The 15,880-nt window shown below is 45.9% G+C and overlaps 1 protein-coding gene across 1 annotated transcript in view; it reads right to left on the reverse strand.

The window, feature by feature from the left end:
• man1a2 (mannosidase, alpha, class 1A, member 2) overlaps window positions 1-15,880 on the reverse strand; it is an 80,934-nt gene that overhangs the window by 38,752 nt on the left and 26,302 nt on the right. The window contains 1 exon segment of the mRNA XM_034561068.1: window positions 13,258-13,354. Coding sequence (XP_034416959.1) covers window positions 13,258-13,354 — 97 coding nt within the window.

Genomic DNA, 15,880 nt, shown 5'->3' on the forward strand with positions numbered 1-15,880 from the left:
ACACACACACACACACACACACACACTTCCATCCTCCCCCCCCCCCCCCCCCCCCCCCAATCCGTCTTTTCATTAGACGACGGGTCTCAGAGGTTCTCACACGAGGTGTGTGTGTGTGTGTGTGTGTGTGTGTGTGAGAGTGTGTGACTGTGTGTGAGTGTGTGTGAGTGAGTGTGTGTGATGTCATTAGTCAGTCTCCCGTTCGCTCGGTCTCGTGAATCTGTCGACTCTGGGAGAGTGGGAAATGATGGAGAGCCCAGGTGTGTGTGTGTGTGTGTGTGTGTGTGTGTGTGTGTTTCTCTCAGGTGCCTGGCTGGAAGTGAAGAGCTCTGGAGTTGTAGCCCCTCCCCCCCTCTTGAATTCACTGTACACCTTTCTATCTTCCTGTCAGGTTTTCCTCCTCCATCCCTCCATCCTTCTCCTCTCTGGTCTTCACCACTGATCTCCTCTCTGGTCTTCACCACTGAGCTCCTCTCTGGTCTTCACCACTGAGCTCCTCCTGGGTCTTCACCACTGAGCTCCTCTCTGGTCTTCACCACTGAGCTCCTCTCTGGTCTTCACCACTGAGCTCCTCTCTGGTCTTCACCACTGAGCTCCTCCTGGTCTTTACCACTGAGCTCCTCTCTGGTCTTTACCACTGAGCTCCTCTCTGGTCTTCACCACTGAGCTCCTCCTGGGTCTTCACCACTGAGCTCCTCTCTGGTCTTCACCACTGAGCTCCTCCTGGTCTTTACCACTGAGCTCCTCTCTGGTCTTTACCACTGAGCTCCTCTCTGGTCTTTACCACTGAGCTCCTCTCTGGTCTTTACCACTGAGCTCCTCTCTGGTCTTCACCACTGAGCTCCTCCTGGTCTTTACCACTGAGCTCCTCCTGGTCTTTACCACTGAGCTCCTCCTGGTCTTTACCACTGAGCTCCTCCTGGTCTTTACCACTGAGCTCCTCCTGGTCTTCACCACTGAGCTCCTCTCTGGTCTTCACCACTGAGCTCCTCTCTGGTCTTCACCACTGAGCTCCTCCTGAGCTCCTCTCTGGTCTTCACCACTGAGCTCCTCCTGGTCTTCACCACTGAGCTCCTCTCTGGTCTTCACCACTGAGCTCCTCTCTGGTCTTCACCACTGAGCTCCTCTCTGGTCTTCACCACTGAGCTCCTCCTGAGCTCCTCTCTGGTCTTCACCACTGAGCTCCTCCTGGTCTTTACCACTGAGCTCCTCCTGGTCTTCACCACTGAGCTCCTCTCTGGTCTTCACCACTGAGCTCCTCTCTGGTCTTCACCACTGAGCTCCTCTCTGGTCTTCACCACTGAGCTCCTCCTGAGCTCCTCTCTGGTCTTCACCACTGAGCTCCTCCTGGTCTTCACCACTGAGCTCCTCTCTGGTCTTCACCACTGAGCTCCTCCTGAGCTCCTCTCTGGTCTTCACCACTGAGCTCCTCCTGGTCTTCACCACTGAGCTCCTCTCTGGTCTTCACCACTGAGCTCCTCCTGAGCTCCTCTCTGGTCTTCACCACTGAGCTCCTCTCTGGTCTTCACCACTGAGCTCCTCCTGGTCTTCACAGTGAGGTCGTATGTAACAGTGATGGCGTTCCTGTTTAGTCATTTGGGTGAAGCTCTGGTGCAGGTTACTGTAAACCATGAAGTCGATGTAGCACTGACATTGTTACACATGAACTCACTTTATTTTTTAAAGGTATTTGAAAGAAAACAACATCTGCTGCCATCTGACATAATAGTTGAGCTGTAAAATAAAAACGACTTTGCTCTCAAAGTCACACATAACAAATATAACTCATGAATATAACTCATGAATATAACTCATGAAGAGTGTGTGCGTGTGTGTGTGTGTGAGCCTTGGTATTTAAACAATATGTCCGGCTGAACGCCAGCAGCCTACTGGGCAGACTGGGATTACACTGAATCCCACAGCAGGCGTGTGTGGACGATAAGGCCTGTGAGCAGTTCTACGGGGACAATGCATCCTATATTTTGGGGAATAAAGTTGTCTTCCTCCAACACATCGTTGTTGAATAAACTGGTTATTATTATTATGGGGTTTATTTTGGACAGAACGGCCGCTCATACACATGTTTTGATGCGTATCTTTGCAGCGTTAGAAACAATTAGATCTGCTGTGAGAGGATGTATATTATTATATAATTGGACTATTTAATGAAAAGTAGTATGAAAAACTGGCCCAATTAAAATGAATTCCTCAAGACCTTTTTTTTTTTTTATCTCATAGAGGAGTTAGGAGGACTTTTTTAGTTTATGGTTTGCAAAGCTCTACTTCTTCCTCTGAAGGACGCCAGCCGTGCATTAAGCTCCGCCCACACCGCCAACGTCTGACCAAACCACACAGCCCAGTTATAACCGGTTGGTGGAAAGATGTTTAAATTTGCTTTCCACAATTCAAAAGTTTGCTTAAAATGAGCTCGACAGTCGAAATTGGAACACGAGTAATGACGTCATCATTTTCCTTGCACTTAGCAGCTGAAATGACCCCAAAATCCCCCAAAATAAAGCTTGTTAACTCATCTGAAAGCCTAATGGAACTGGTCCTCTCAGCCTCTCTGTCCCAGTATAACCAGTCCACTTGGCTTCTCTGGTCTCTCTCGGTGTACCCCTAGGCGCCCTAGACAGCACTCAAGAGCTGAAATGGCCCAAATTCACCAAAATAAAAGGTTGTTAAAATGTGGCCTCGGGGAGAACATCCAACTCAAACCCATTGTGCACATGTGATTCCCAGTATCTACTTTAGGGAAGCAGACCAGTTCGAGCCGTGGCTCCTCCAAACAAAACATGAAATCTTCAAAGATTATTCGTGCAAAAACCAGACCTTAAATTTAAAAAAACCCACATCCTCATTTATCAATCTGCCGACTGTGCAGAGCGCGGTGGCGCCGAGCCGTCGCCGGGGGAAGTGATCGGCGTTTCCTTTTTGCACGCCGTGTTCTTTGAAATGTCAAATTCACGCTGACATGCAGCTTTTGATGAAAGAGTGCGCAGGTGGTAAAAGTGGGTTTCATGTGTGTGACAGACTGTCAGAAAGAGTGAGCTGAGGTCGGTCCAGATGTAAAGTGAGAGCGGAGGGGGCGGGGCTTGATGCTAGAAACTAGTGAGTCACCATCTTACGCCATTATCAGATTTAAATGATTTATTTTTACATATAACATCAAATATATATAAGTATAAATATAACAGATTATTATTTAATATTTGTAGTAAATAACAAGAGTTTTGTCTGAAGCTTTGCGCATATCAGGAAATATATTTAGAAAATATATTGATTTAATTTCAACCTTTGTCCTTTACAATCATCATCATCTATATGTACCTTTTTGTACGTACACATATATGCAACCTTGATATACTATCAGTTTTTTTTAATATACAAAGTATTTTCAAATATTTAATATTTGATTGACTATTTGCAACAGCTGTGTCTGTAAAAGTATTGCGTAGTATTTTTAAATATATATTTTTTCACATTTAACGAACAGAATTACCTTTTAAATTGACAAACATCATGGCTCATAATTCACGGCACAATTCAAACGAGATCAAATATCAGCACATGTTGAATATGCAAGTATTTTCTGTACGACTACTTTAGTGTGTGTGTGTGTGTGTATGTGTGTCGCTGTCCCAGGTGCTGAAACGCGGTGGAGGAGATCTACAGACGACAGACGGGTCTTTCTATTGTACTTGTTCACTAAAGTCTATTTATTCATTCATCTGTTAATATCCGCCACATGAGCGAATGTATTGTTATGGTCCGTCTCCGTGTGGATGATATTAAAAACAGATTTAATGGCCGCTTTCATTTCCATAAAAAGAGAAATGCTCAGTCAGATTTTTCTCTTGAAACAGTTTGAAACCGTTTCTCTTCACCTCCTGTTTTCTCATTTCATCCTTTAGTCATTTATCGTAATTGCTGAGTAAACATAATAATAAGTTAGTTCCCTTCAAATTGGTATTAAAGACAATTCTTCTGGGTCTTCGTGAGAGTTGTTCTCCCAGCCCAAAGACGTCAATAGGTCAGCCAGAGTCAGCTTCAACCTGTAGAACGTCCTTGGACCGTTGGATGAAAGAACCGATGAAAGAACCCTCAGTCCGAGTCTCCACCTCAGGCCCAGAAGTAGAAGAAAGGACGAAAAGATCGACGTCCCCAAATATATATATATATATGTATTTATTTATTTAAATACGTGTTGCTGTTCTCCGAACTCCATCTGGTGACTATCGACTATCCTTCTTGTTTTTGTTGTATGAAAACATCAAAAACAATAAATAAACCAGTATAAAAACACACTTGAAGGAACTCGGAGCGGATACAAATACAATCCGTCAACTTTAGTAGCATCCAAATAAGCTAAAGGCTCTACGTCATGTGACGTGTGTCTTCGGAGACAACGGTCGCCTTCGTTTGCGTCCTACTTTCCTCGACTCCCATTAGAGCGTCGGCCCTTACTGGAATCCACGGCGCTGTAAAACCCCCGTGTGCGTTAATGGAAGAGCAAAGTGAAGCATCCAGCATGAGGTTTAGGACGATCACTGGAGAAGTGCTCGAGGATTTAATACCTCGCGCTGCAATCGATCCACCAGGCAGCGCAGTCAGCACTTTATTTAAATGTGGACTTTTATACGAGAGCTTGAGACAACGGGCACGTCTCGGCTTTTAAGGAATTTGAACACAGTCATGAATCGCAAATAAGCAGATCAATAAGTCGGTGTCAATGTTTATGTTTACCCCCTCCCCCGCATCATAATGTGTGAGAGAAAGTGAGCCTTTTCCATCCAGATCTAGTCAAACAGACCATAAAGCAGGGTACGCTTTAGGGCGGGGCTACAAGGTGATTGACAGGTCTCCAGAGACGTACACGGCGTCTCTACGTCGTTACTCTAGACAGTCACTTCTGTTCACTGTTCAAAACCAACATGGCGACTGATCCAAGGACTCCAAATGGACCATCATTTACAGAGGGGTCGCCCCCTGGTGGTCAGTAGAGACAATGCAGCTTTAACACATGAAGCATAGACTTCTATACAACCAGAGGAGTCGCCCCCTGGTGGTCAGGAGAGAATGCAGCTTTAACACATGAAGCATAGACTTCTATACAACCAGAGGAGTCGCCCCCTGGTGGTCAGGAGAGAGAATGCAGCTTTAACACATGAAGCATAGACTTCTATACAACCAGAGGAGTCGCCCCCTGGTGGTCAGGAGAGAGAATGCAGCTTTAACACATGAAGCATAGACTTCTATACAACCAGAGGAGTCGCCCCCTGGTGGTCAGTAGAGAGAATACAGCTTTAACACATGAAGCATAGACTTCTATACAACCAGAGGAGTCGCCCCCTGGTGGTCAGGAGAGAGAATGCAGCTTTAACACATGAAGCATAGACTTCTATACAACCAGAGGAGTCGCCCCCTGGTGGTCAGTAGAGAGAATGCAGCTTTAAGACATGAAGCATAGACTTCTATATAACCAGAGGAGTCGCCCCCTGGTGGTCAGTAGAGAGAATGGAGCTTTAACACATGAAGCATAGACTTCTATACAACCAGAGGAGTCGCCCCCTGGTGGTCAGTAGAGAGAATGCAGATTTAAGACACTTGAGCATCGGCTTCACTCGCCGGCTGCCGCCTGAGAGCTTCACAATGGGGGGTTAATCAACACACCATGCACATCAAGAAAGATGGCACCACCCAACTGGTGTTAGTTCATCCTGTTGGGATGTCGTCCAGATGGAAGGTGCTCACAATAATAAATGAAAGGCAACTGAACAGTTTGGCCACCATCCCGCTGTACAGCATCACTGACTTTAACCGATTTGCCCACGTTTTATTAGTGAATTGTATTTTTTAGTCCAACGTTCCAATTTATTCCACTGGTCAAATCACAGTTAATACATATTGGTGCTGCAGGGCCATACAAAACGTATTTTTATGCGACAGAATTGGATCCCGACAATTTTGGATTGCCGAGCTTCACATATGCAATTTCTGTTTCATTGGTCTTCACACCCATGGGTGCATTGCTCCGTTTCGCCCTGGGAGCCGTTCATATGAAGACATGACCTAGATTAGAGGAAAGCTACGTGGCTGCGAGCGAGAGCAGACTTCATGGTTATCACGGGATCCACGTGCACCTGCAGAGATATCGCCATAGGAACGAATATCCATCCGCTCTACAGAAGATTACGCTCCTCAGTGTCTATTGATTAGAGAAGCCGGGAGATCAAAGCAGCATTTGATCTAGTTTTGTGGTTTTAGAAGATTCTGGATGAGGCATAATCCATATCACTAGAGCATCATGTGGGGGATCAGACGGAGGTCAATTACTTTCCCCAAAAAAACCAACATGAACAGTATTTCTGCTTTGATCCAACATGGAGACTTAAGATGTTAATAGAGGACATTTAAATCACGTAAAGCATACAAAGCAGTGATCAGATGGTATTCGCTCCTTCTCGATGACTTGGCTTCTTAAACCATTGCATTCAAAACAAAAAAGGTTAAACAGGTCATTATTCTATTATCTATTTTATATCGTTATGAACACACGTGTATTTATTCAGGTTTCTTGCCAAAAACTAAATGTTACAAGATTACATTTGTTATGAAGTTATAATTTACTTTTTACTGATTGGAGTTTGAACTCAATGCAACCTCCGTTAGCCGTTATCAGCTAACGTTAGCTGATAACAGCTAACTTTACTGTTAGCTGTTACCAGCTAAAGTTAACATTACCGTTAGCTGTTATCAGCTAACATTGAACGTTAATGTTAGCTGTTATCAGTTATCGGGCTAACGGTAATTTTAGCTGTTAGCTGATATCAGCGAACAATAATGTTCGCTGATATCAGCCAACGGTCATGTTATTAGCTGATATCAGCTAACAGCTAACAGTAACCAGCTCTCCTCCTGCAGATTTCAACACTGATTTGTTGTTCACAATGTGACGATATCAGATAATTAATAGGGCTCACGACAGCGTTTTACCACAGCTGTGTAGCACTAGATTGCACGTGCTCAGTAACTCTCAGGCAGGATAAAAGCAGCAGGTAGCGAGTGACATGTTGTAGTTATTATTGTTTTTCCTGTGTAGCACCGACACAACATCCAGCATATTTGGCCGTATCTATGGAAACAACTCTCGTCTCCATCAGCAAAACGATGTAGACAACCATGACGCACAAAGCGCTGCAGAACCGGGCCGACGGAGCGTCCAGATGTCCAGACCTCGCCTCGAGAAACCAGACGCCCAAGGCCGCCTCTGATAACCGTTTACTGTGAGCCCGTCATAATCCGTGAGGCTGAGAGGTTCTCCACCTGCAGATTAAAATCATCACGACGCGCTTCAGGGGAAACCAGTAAAGCAGCAACAGGTTGAGTGCCAGCGCATTCCCTCGCGTGCAGATTGAATCTACTAAAACAGATCCAATAAAAGTCACTAAAAGCCAAATAAAGTCTGTAGAAGCACTTGGGAAAATTAAAAAAAGACTTCCAATCCTCCATTGGTGGCTGGAAACGGTTTCTGAAGCAGAACTTCAAGTCACTGAATAATAAACAGCGCTTCACCTCCTCCTCAGAGAGCTTCTCTCTCTTATATTGCTCATAACTTCTTGGTCAGGTTACATTTTGGTCCGCAAACAAGGATTATTGTCATTTTGATGTCATTAAATGTTATTTAGTCCAATCAAAGTATTCCACGATGATATAAAACCGATGAAAAAAAGCAAATCCTCCCATTTGATTTTGCTCTATAGATTACTTAAATGATTTATTGATGATCAAAATGTATATAATCCAATACACGTTTGAGGTGATTCGCGCTTTAACTCTTCTCGCTTTAACTACTGCGACTCTGAAAATGGGAGTTACTTACATTAAAGCACGTTCACAGAGCTTCACACGTGTTTTCATGGCGGAGCTTTTGTTCCTACTTCTACCAGCAAATCATAATAATATTTATGATGCAGGAAACAGATTTATTCTCAAACCCAGAACTACAATGTGCAGAGACATTTTGTTCCTTCCACCCGGTTGCGATTGCCAATAACTAGATCCAAGGGCGTGTGTGTGTGTGTGTGTGTGTGTGTGTGTGTGTGTGTGTGTGTGTGTGTGTGTGTGTGTGTAAAGCTACGTTATACATTTTTTATAAAGAAACAAAAGAAAATCTTTGTGGTAAACAAACACTTGGAACAGACACTTCCACTGCAGTGGATCTGCAGCATGGCGTGTTTTGGACGTCCAACAGGAAGTTGGCGTCGCACCGGTTCCCTCAACGCGCACTAATTATTATTGCAGAAATTAATTAATATGTGGCAAACAAAGCTTTATGATACGCACCCGTGTTGTTCAGCACGATGATCACGGCCTCGTGTTCCAGTTCAGTCTTTCTTTAAAGATTCTAGATTCGGCAGAGAGGTGTTTACTGACCTATTTTATACCGAGGACCAAAACCTTGTTTCAGGCATCTCATCAAAAATAGACTTTGAAGCGAGGGGACTGGAAACAAAGCCGACTCATTCCTGGGTTTAGGACTCATTCCTGGGCTTAGGACTCATTCCTGGGCTTAGGACTCATTCCTGGGTTTAGGACTCATTCCTGGGTTCAGGACTCATTCCTGGGCTTAGGACTCATTCCTGGGCTTAGGACTCATTCCTGGGTTTAGGACTCATTCCTGGGCTTAGGACTCATTCCTGGGTTCAGGACTCATTCCTGGGTTCAGGACTCATTCCTGGGCTTAGGACTCATTCCTGGGTTCAGGACTCATTCCTGGGTTCAGGACTCATTCCTGGGTTCAGGACTCATTCCTGGGTTTAGGACTCATTCCTGGGTTCAGGACTCATTCCTGGGTTCAGGACTCATTCCTGGGCTTAGGACTCATTCCTGGGTTCAGGACTCATTCCTGGGTTTAGGACTCATTCCTGGGTTTAGGACTCATTCCTGGGTTCAGGACTCATTCCTGGGTTTAGGACTCATTCCTGGGTTCAGGACTCATTCCTGGGTTTAGGACTCATTCCTGGGTTTAGGACTCATTCCTGGGTTCAGGACTCATTCCTGGGTTTAGGACTCATTCCTGGGTTTAGGACTCATTCCTGGCTTAGGACTCATTCCTGGGTTCAGGACTCATTCCTGGGTTCAGGACTCATTCCTGGGTTTAGGACTCATTCCTGGCTTAGGACTCATTCCTGGGTTCAGGACTCATTCCTGGGTTTAGGACTCATTCCTGGATTTAGGACTCATTCCTGGGCTTAGGACTCATTCCTGGGTTCAGGACTCATTCCTGGGTTTAGGACTCATTCCTGGGTTTAGGACTCATTCCTGGGTTTAGGACTCATTCCTGGATTTAGGACTCATTCCTGGGCTTAGGACTCATTCCTGGGCTTAGGACTCATTCCTGGGCTTAGGACTCATTCCTGGGTTCAGGACTCATTCCTGGGTTTAGGACTCATTCCTGGATTTAGGACTCATTCCTGGATTTAGGACTCATTCCTGGGGCTTAGGACTCATTCCTGGGGCTTAGGACTCATTCCTGGGCTTATGACTCATTCCTGGGCTTAGGACTCATTAATGAATTTAAAAAAGCACATTTGCAGTTAAATTCTGCTTTGCTTTGATGAAGATGACCAGAAACAGAAGCCCACGGCGTGACCGGCGGCCATGCAGGAAGCGCAGGTGGGGTGCTCGTTAAAAAAAAGGCAGCTCGCCGTGTCCGACGCCACCCGGCCGTGAACTGCATTTCCTTAACGAGCTTTATCCTCGCTTGAACCCTCCAGACAAAAGACTGTTTGGATCTGCACTCAAAATCAGCTCATTCACAGGAAGAAGAAGAAACCGTGAACTCAGGCTCACGTGAGCTGCTGCTCCAGGGACAGAAAGTACACACTTCATGTTTAATAGAAGCAAATGTAGATGTGATGCTGGATGCCAATGGAGGGTCCACTAAGAGCCTTATCCGTGGTACACATTAAATACTTACTACGTACTTTATAATGTCCACACCTTGTGGTGGTTTTCTAAACCTAACTCTTTGTGGTTGTGTTGTATATCCAACTGTACAAAGTTATTTGAAGGCCAAGCAATGCTGAACCAGCTGAAGGACATCTTTCCGCAATGGACTTCCATTCAAAGTGTGTGTAGTGTCTTGGATCGAGTGTGTGTAGTGAGGCGTCGTCGGGTTTCAGGTGAAATAACAGAACGTCAGAGTGATTTAAATCCACAACTCAGTCAATCATCAATCCCCGTTGACTCAGCCGTGTGTGTCCCGTCAACTCCAACGGCAACAGCAACAAGAGCAACGCATTGCTTTGGCGTTTCTGCGCCGCTCGCTCTTCCAAGACGCACACACACACACACACACACACACACACACGTAATCAATACAGCCAAGTTCTGTGGGAGGACAAGCTCCGCCTCATCAATAAAGGCAGTGTGTTATGTGAGGCGTGTGAGGCTCGACTAATAACCTGCAGTAGTATTTTTTTTATCTGCCCCTCTGAGCGCTGAATGAAGGAATAACATTTTAGATTTTTTGATGTGATTCAATGTTTGATATATTTTGCACCAAAAACGAGACATGCGCGGAGCCCTATTTTTCATCCTGTATACTTTACTGTCATCTATAGTGGTTATATGCATAAAAACAAACAATTCAAATGGTTAAAACACATTATTTTATATAATGTACAAAACTAGTAGATTCAATTGTATATTATAAACCGCTTAGAGCTAGAGTTAAAGTAATAAAGCTCATAACACCTTCTCTAGTATCTATTATATATTGCTGTAAACTCTGGATTTACCATTGAAAAACTACCAATTTGTAATGAAAAGAGCTCGATGATGTAAGTAAATGCAACCTCCGTTAACGTTAGCTCAGTTATTTTAGACTGTGCTGCCCACCGGCTGCTAACAGCTAACCGCTAACAGCTAACGCTAAGTAGCTCTTCTCCTGACAGCTTTTGAGTGTTTTATCGTCTCCGGAGTGGCTCCGCCCCCAAACTAACTGAAATATGACCCAGCATTCATGCGGCCTGACAGCTCTACTGCCACTGACAACCGTTTGTGCTGATTTTAGCAGTTGGAAATACACACAAACAGCATTTAAATCGTCCGTTTAGCAGCAGCTCGTAAAATAGTTGCCTCCGGTCAGTTTGCCAGACAGAGCGTTCAAATTTGACCAAAAAAAAAGAAGCTCATAAGCTTGCATCTCACACACACACACTCTCTCACACACACACACACACACTCACACACACACACAAATCCATCTGGCAACCGAAACACTCAAGATAAATGCGCATAAAGCAACAACTTCACACGCATAAATTCACACTAAGCAAAAACCAATGTAGCATGTCGGGCATCCATCTCAACATTGATTGTGCAGAAACAACCAATGCATCTATTTATACGTACATATTGATCATAATTTAAATAGAATGACACGCAAAAGGCAAAAAGGATGCCTGCAGCACGCAGCCACATTATCCAGCTTTTGCTCTCAATGAAATGTGTTTGTTAATATTATCTTCATGAAGCTGAGACTGTAGATTTCTGTAGAAGCTAGAAGACCACCGAGGAAGACTGTCGCCTAACAACAGAAGAAGGTGTTGAGGAAGAGCACGGCGAGGACACGAGCAGGTGTGAAGAAATATAACACTGCTTTTCTGAAATATTGTCTGTGGTGATCGTTTTCTTTGTGTACCTCGCAAATAGGAAACGGCAAATAATTGGGGAGGCGCCATTGTGTGTATTCATGAGGATTAACTGCCGGCAGTCTACTTTCCTTCTGACGATCAAGGTGAAAAACTCCACGAGAGGTTCACACCTGCTACGAAGACACACATGTCCCGCTCTCAGGCAGCAGAGGAGCTTCCAATCGTTTTAAGATACATGAAACAGTTTAGACGACTCGCTAGTGGCCGAGCTAGCGCCCCGCGGGTGTGTAAACAGAGAGGCCAATTAAAATATTGCTTTTCAACATTTTAAAAGTATGTTTATGCTTGTTGAACGGGTGTGTTGATAAAAGTATAGCTTTAGACGTTGTATATACCCTCAATAACACCAAAGGCTACATGCAGCCGTGCGACATGTTAGCCCAACAGACATGAATAATCAAAGGAACGTTAGCCTCTTTTTCTTGCTAACGATATTCACGTCATCTCACAAACACGTCAGCAACCGACCTAAAAATCTGTACTTTGTCACATCTCTCCTAACGTTACCACGGACGTCGTAACTGACACTACCAATGTCAGCTTCAGCAATACGTTAGCTCGCTAGTTAGCTTGCATGTTGCCAACATTAGCTCACCTAAGATGTGACTTTTTATCGTAATGTCAGCATCTTTTCATAGTTCAAGCGTGCTGAACTGCTATTGGAGCTCAGAGAAAAAGGGGGCGGGACTCAGGAAAGGTACATTCCCCCCCCCCCCCCCCCGAGTACGCTCATTATTCCACTCCGAAGTTAGAGCCTGGGATGCCGTTAACCTGCGCTGCTGACGAAATGAGGTCACACTTGATTCATTGATGTTCAGCTGAACGCTTCGGTCTCCGCTCCCTTTAAACTAAGAGTCTATTTACTCCAATTTAATGTTGATCCTCTTAACAGCTTCTGAATGTGTGCGTTTCTGCGACAGCCTGCGAGTCCTCCTGCCACAACGAGTGCAGTCCGAGTTGAGTGACCCGAGCTATCGCAAGGCGGCAGCTGCAGAGGCGGAAGAAATACCGGAAGAAATAAAACGGCTTCCAAATACACAAATGATGATGAAGAGAGAGGCGGACTGACCTCTCTGTGGGAAGACTCATCGGTTCTGTCTCTACAAACAGGAATATCCCCGATGACTGGACCCCGTCGAGTGTTTGCTAATGCAAAACAACATTCTACTGGGTAAGGACTTGTGAAATATCACCAATGCTTCGGACGCATTCTCTCTTGTTTACGACACATCCGTGATGCGCGTTCTCTGCCTCTGGTTTCCGTGAGCTTGTGTTTCAGTTCTCAAAAACACACTCACTCCCCCCCCCCCCCCCCCCGAAGTGTTGTGCATCTTTCCGGAGGCATTATCACATGACCTTGTCCACAAGGAGGAAAAGCAGGTTGTGTGTGTGTGTGTGTGTGTGTGTGTGTGTGTGTGTGTGTGTGTGTGTGTGTGTGTGTGTGTGTGCACTCGTGCATGCATCCATGCGTGATGTACAACCGTGTGAGCAAACCGCCGATGGGCGCAGACGGCAGCAGGAGGAGGAGGCTCACCAAAGATGTTGGTGGAGTGTCCCTTCTTGGCGAGGGGCTTCAGCTCGTTGTGACCCCAGCCGTACTGCCGGTAGCTGTCCCAGGCATGCTTCATCATCTGGGGGAGAGAAACGACAAGAGGACACGTTAGAGGGGGTGGAGCCACGACGGCTCAGGAAAGACGGCTGGATGAGGACGTCTAAATGTGCGTCGACGTTGAAAACGATGGGGATTTTGGTATAATGCCTCCGGCGTCGAAGTCAAGTCACTGAAACCAGTTGAGGAACATAAAACAATCATTAATCATCACGATTAACGGAAGTTAATATGTTCGATTATTGCCAAATAACCCAGAGGGGCAAAGTCCCGCCCCCTTTTTGTTCACCCACCAAATGATCCGACAACAACTTATGGGACCAAAACGAATGTTTATCTCGACTACCACAAAAGGACCTCGCCCTTCAACCAGCAACATCATTAAAAAATTTGAAAGCAATTTACTTTGATTAAGGCCTTTGCTTTCTATTCAGTACCAAGCCTCGGGGCAATTAAATCAACTCATCAATAAAAAGCGCTCCGCGTCCTGCAGGACGCCTGTTGTCTCCAACCACTCGAGAAGTGAACCAATCAACGTTAGGAAACGAAGACTAAAGACACTCGCTGGAGGTTTAGCAGCGCCGAAGGGAGGTCATGACCCCGAAAGACTGAACAGCATGTACACACACACACACACACACACACGTAGGCATGACAACGACCCATTTAACACAAACAGAGGATACGCTTTGAAGCCGCCTCTTTGTATTTTGGTCGCAGTGCATTATTCTGCATCTGTAGACATGCGTCTGCAGGATGGAAACAGAAATCTATTCTTCACGCGAGGCTGAAGGAGAACGGCTCGGAGGGGGAGGGGGAGGGGGAGGGAGGGGGGGATAAAGAAGGAGCAGGAGATTGTGAGATGAGCCCTGACATGGAGGCTGATGCTGAGAAGAGAAGCTGCCGAGGGGCAAAACAGAGAAGATGACACAGCCGAGGAAAAGGGAGGAGGAGTGCCAGCTTTCACTGAAGTGCTGCTGCTGCTCTGTCAATTTAAAATCCCCCCCCCCCCCCTCCGCCCTCCTTCACAGCCGCCCGGTTCCCTCAAATTGCATCGACAGCCTCATAAAAGTGCGTTTCCCTTTCTATGCGGTCGTGTCAATCACTGTCTGGCTGTCGAGTCCCTTTCTCCGTCCGCCTGGCAGCTTCTGTCTCTACATGCCAGCTTGTCACTTCGGTTCTTTGTTGACCTTGATGACGGTGACTGAGTTGGCACCGATGCCCCCAAAATCCTGCAGCACGCGGGTTCTTATTGTGTTTCATTTGGTTTCAGTTCAAAACACCACGAGGAACATTTATTGAGCGTCGGTTTGCGGCGCCCCCTGTGGACTAAAGTGGTAGTGTCTCTGAGCACCAGGGTCTCTTTAGAAAACCTCTCAGGGTCTGCCCCTCTCAGTCCTGGTTCTGGGTCTCCCGTGGCCCCCTTTCCCTCCAGCGAGTCCAGCACACTTCGTCCTGGAGGAGAAGACGCCGCCGCCGCTGCTGCTCCTCCCTCCCTCTGATGGAGGTCTATAGAGGTCCAGGACTAAACCGAGACCAGTTCAAAAGTTCCTCACAATAGCTTTAAGCTTCATCGTTCCATAATCCCAACCGAGACGTGATGCTCCCACACCTGCAGTACGTCCCATGGACTCTATTTGGAGCATCGGAGAGTACCTCTGTAGAAAGATAACTGTGTGCCACACACACACACACACACACACACTAGGAAGTAGCTGATCAGCCACCCTGGATGTCACTCCTACCCTGCTATGCCTGTTTCCCTACCTGCCAGCATGGAACTAACTGCCTGCCTCTTTATGCTCACCGTGTGAGGACGAGCATCCAGAGCCTCCTCTCCTCGGAGCTAATAAACACAAGGGCCAGGAGCTTCATTGCGTGCGTGTGTGTGTGTGTGTGTGTATGTATGTATGTGTGTGGGCCCTTGTGGCTTTCCATGGCACACACACACACTCTGGAGGAGTATAAATCAAATTAACACGCGCCACGACATGGACACTTGAGTGCTGGCTGGCTCCCCTTGATCCGCGTTGATTGGATGCTTCATCACATTCTGATTGTCCCGTATGACGAGGGCGGGCTCAACAGCGCCGGGCTGCTCCACAACGTTGACTGACTGCTTATTTTATATTTTAAAAAAATTATAATTTAAAAAAAATAAAGGACCTTGCCGTACTATAATTGGGCATTAGACTGTAAAATGCTGTGATTGAGTCGGACACACCACAGCTTCTTTGGAGCCACAAAGAGAGGTTGTGAATTGTTGTCACGTGACCGTCTGGGGAGAATCCATCGTGGCTTCCCAGGTGCTCAGATTTTTATGTTTTTTTTGTTTTTTACAGAATCCGGTTAACGCAAACGGCTTATTTGTGGCCAGAGTTAGCCAAGAGGCTATTTCTTCATCTGATCCAGTATTGAAGGAGAGACCTGAACATGTAATGTAATCACAATGTAAATCACTTTCTCACCGTCAACGTAGGGCAACGAAAAGTTATCGTTTCCGCACCCCGACCGGCTCAGATTGTTGTTATTAGTGTCGACATTATGG

The sequence above is a fragment of the Cyclopterus lumpus genome, chromosome 21 (genome assembly GCF_009769545.1).
Source record: "Cyclopterus lumpus isolate fCycLum1 chromosome 21, fCycLum1.pri, whole genome shotgun sequence".
Taxonomy (NCBI): Eukaryota; Metazoa; Chordata; class Actinopteri; order Perciformes; family Cyclopteridae; genus Cyclopterus; species Cyclopterus lumpus.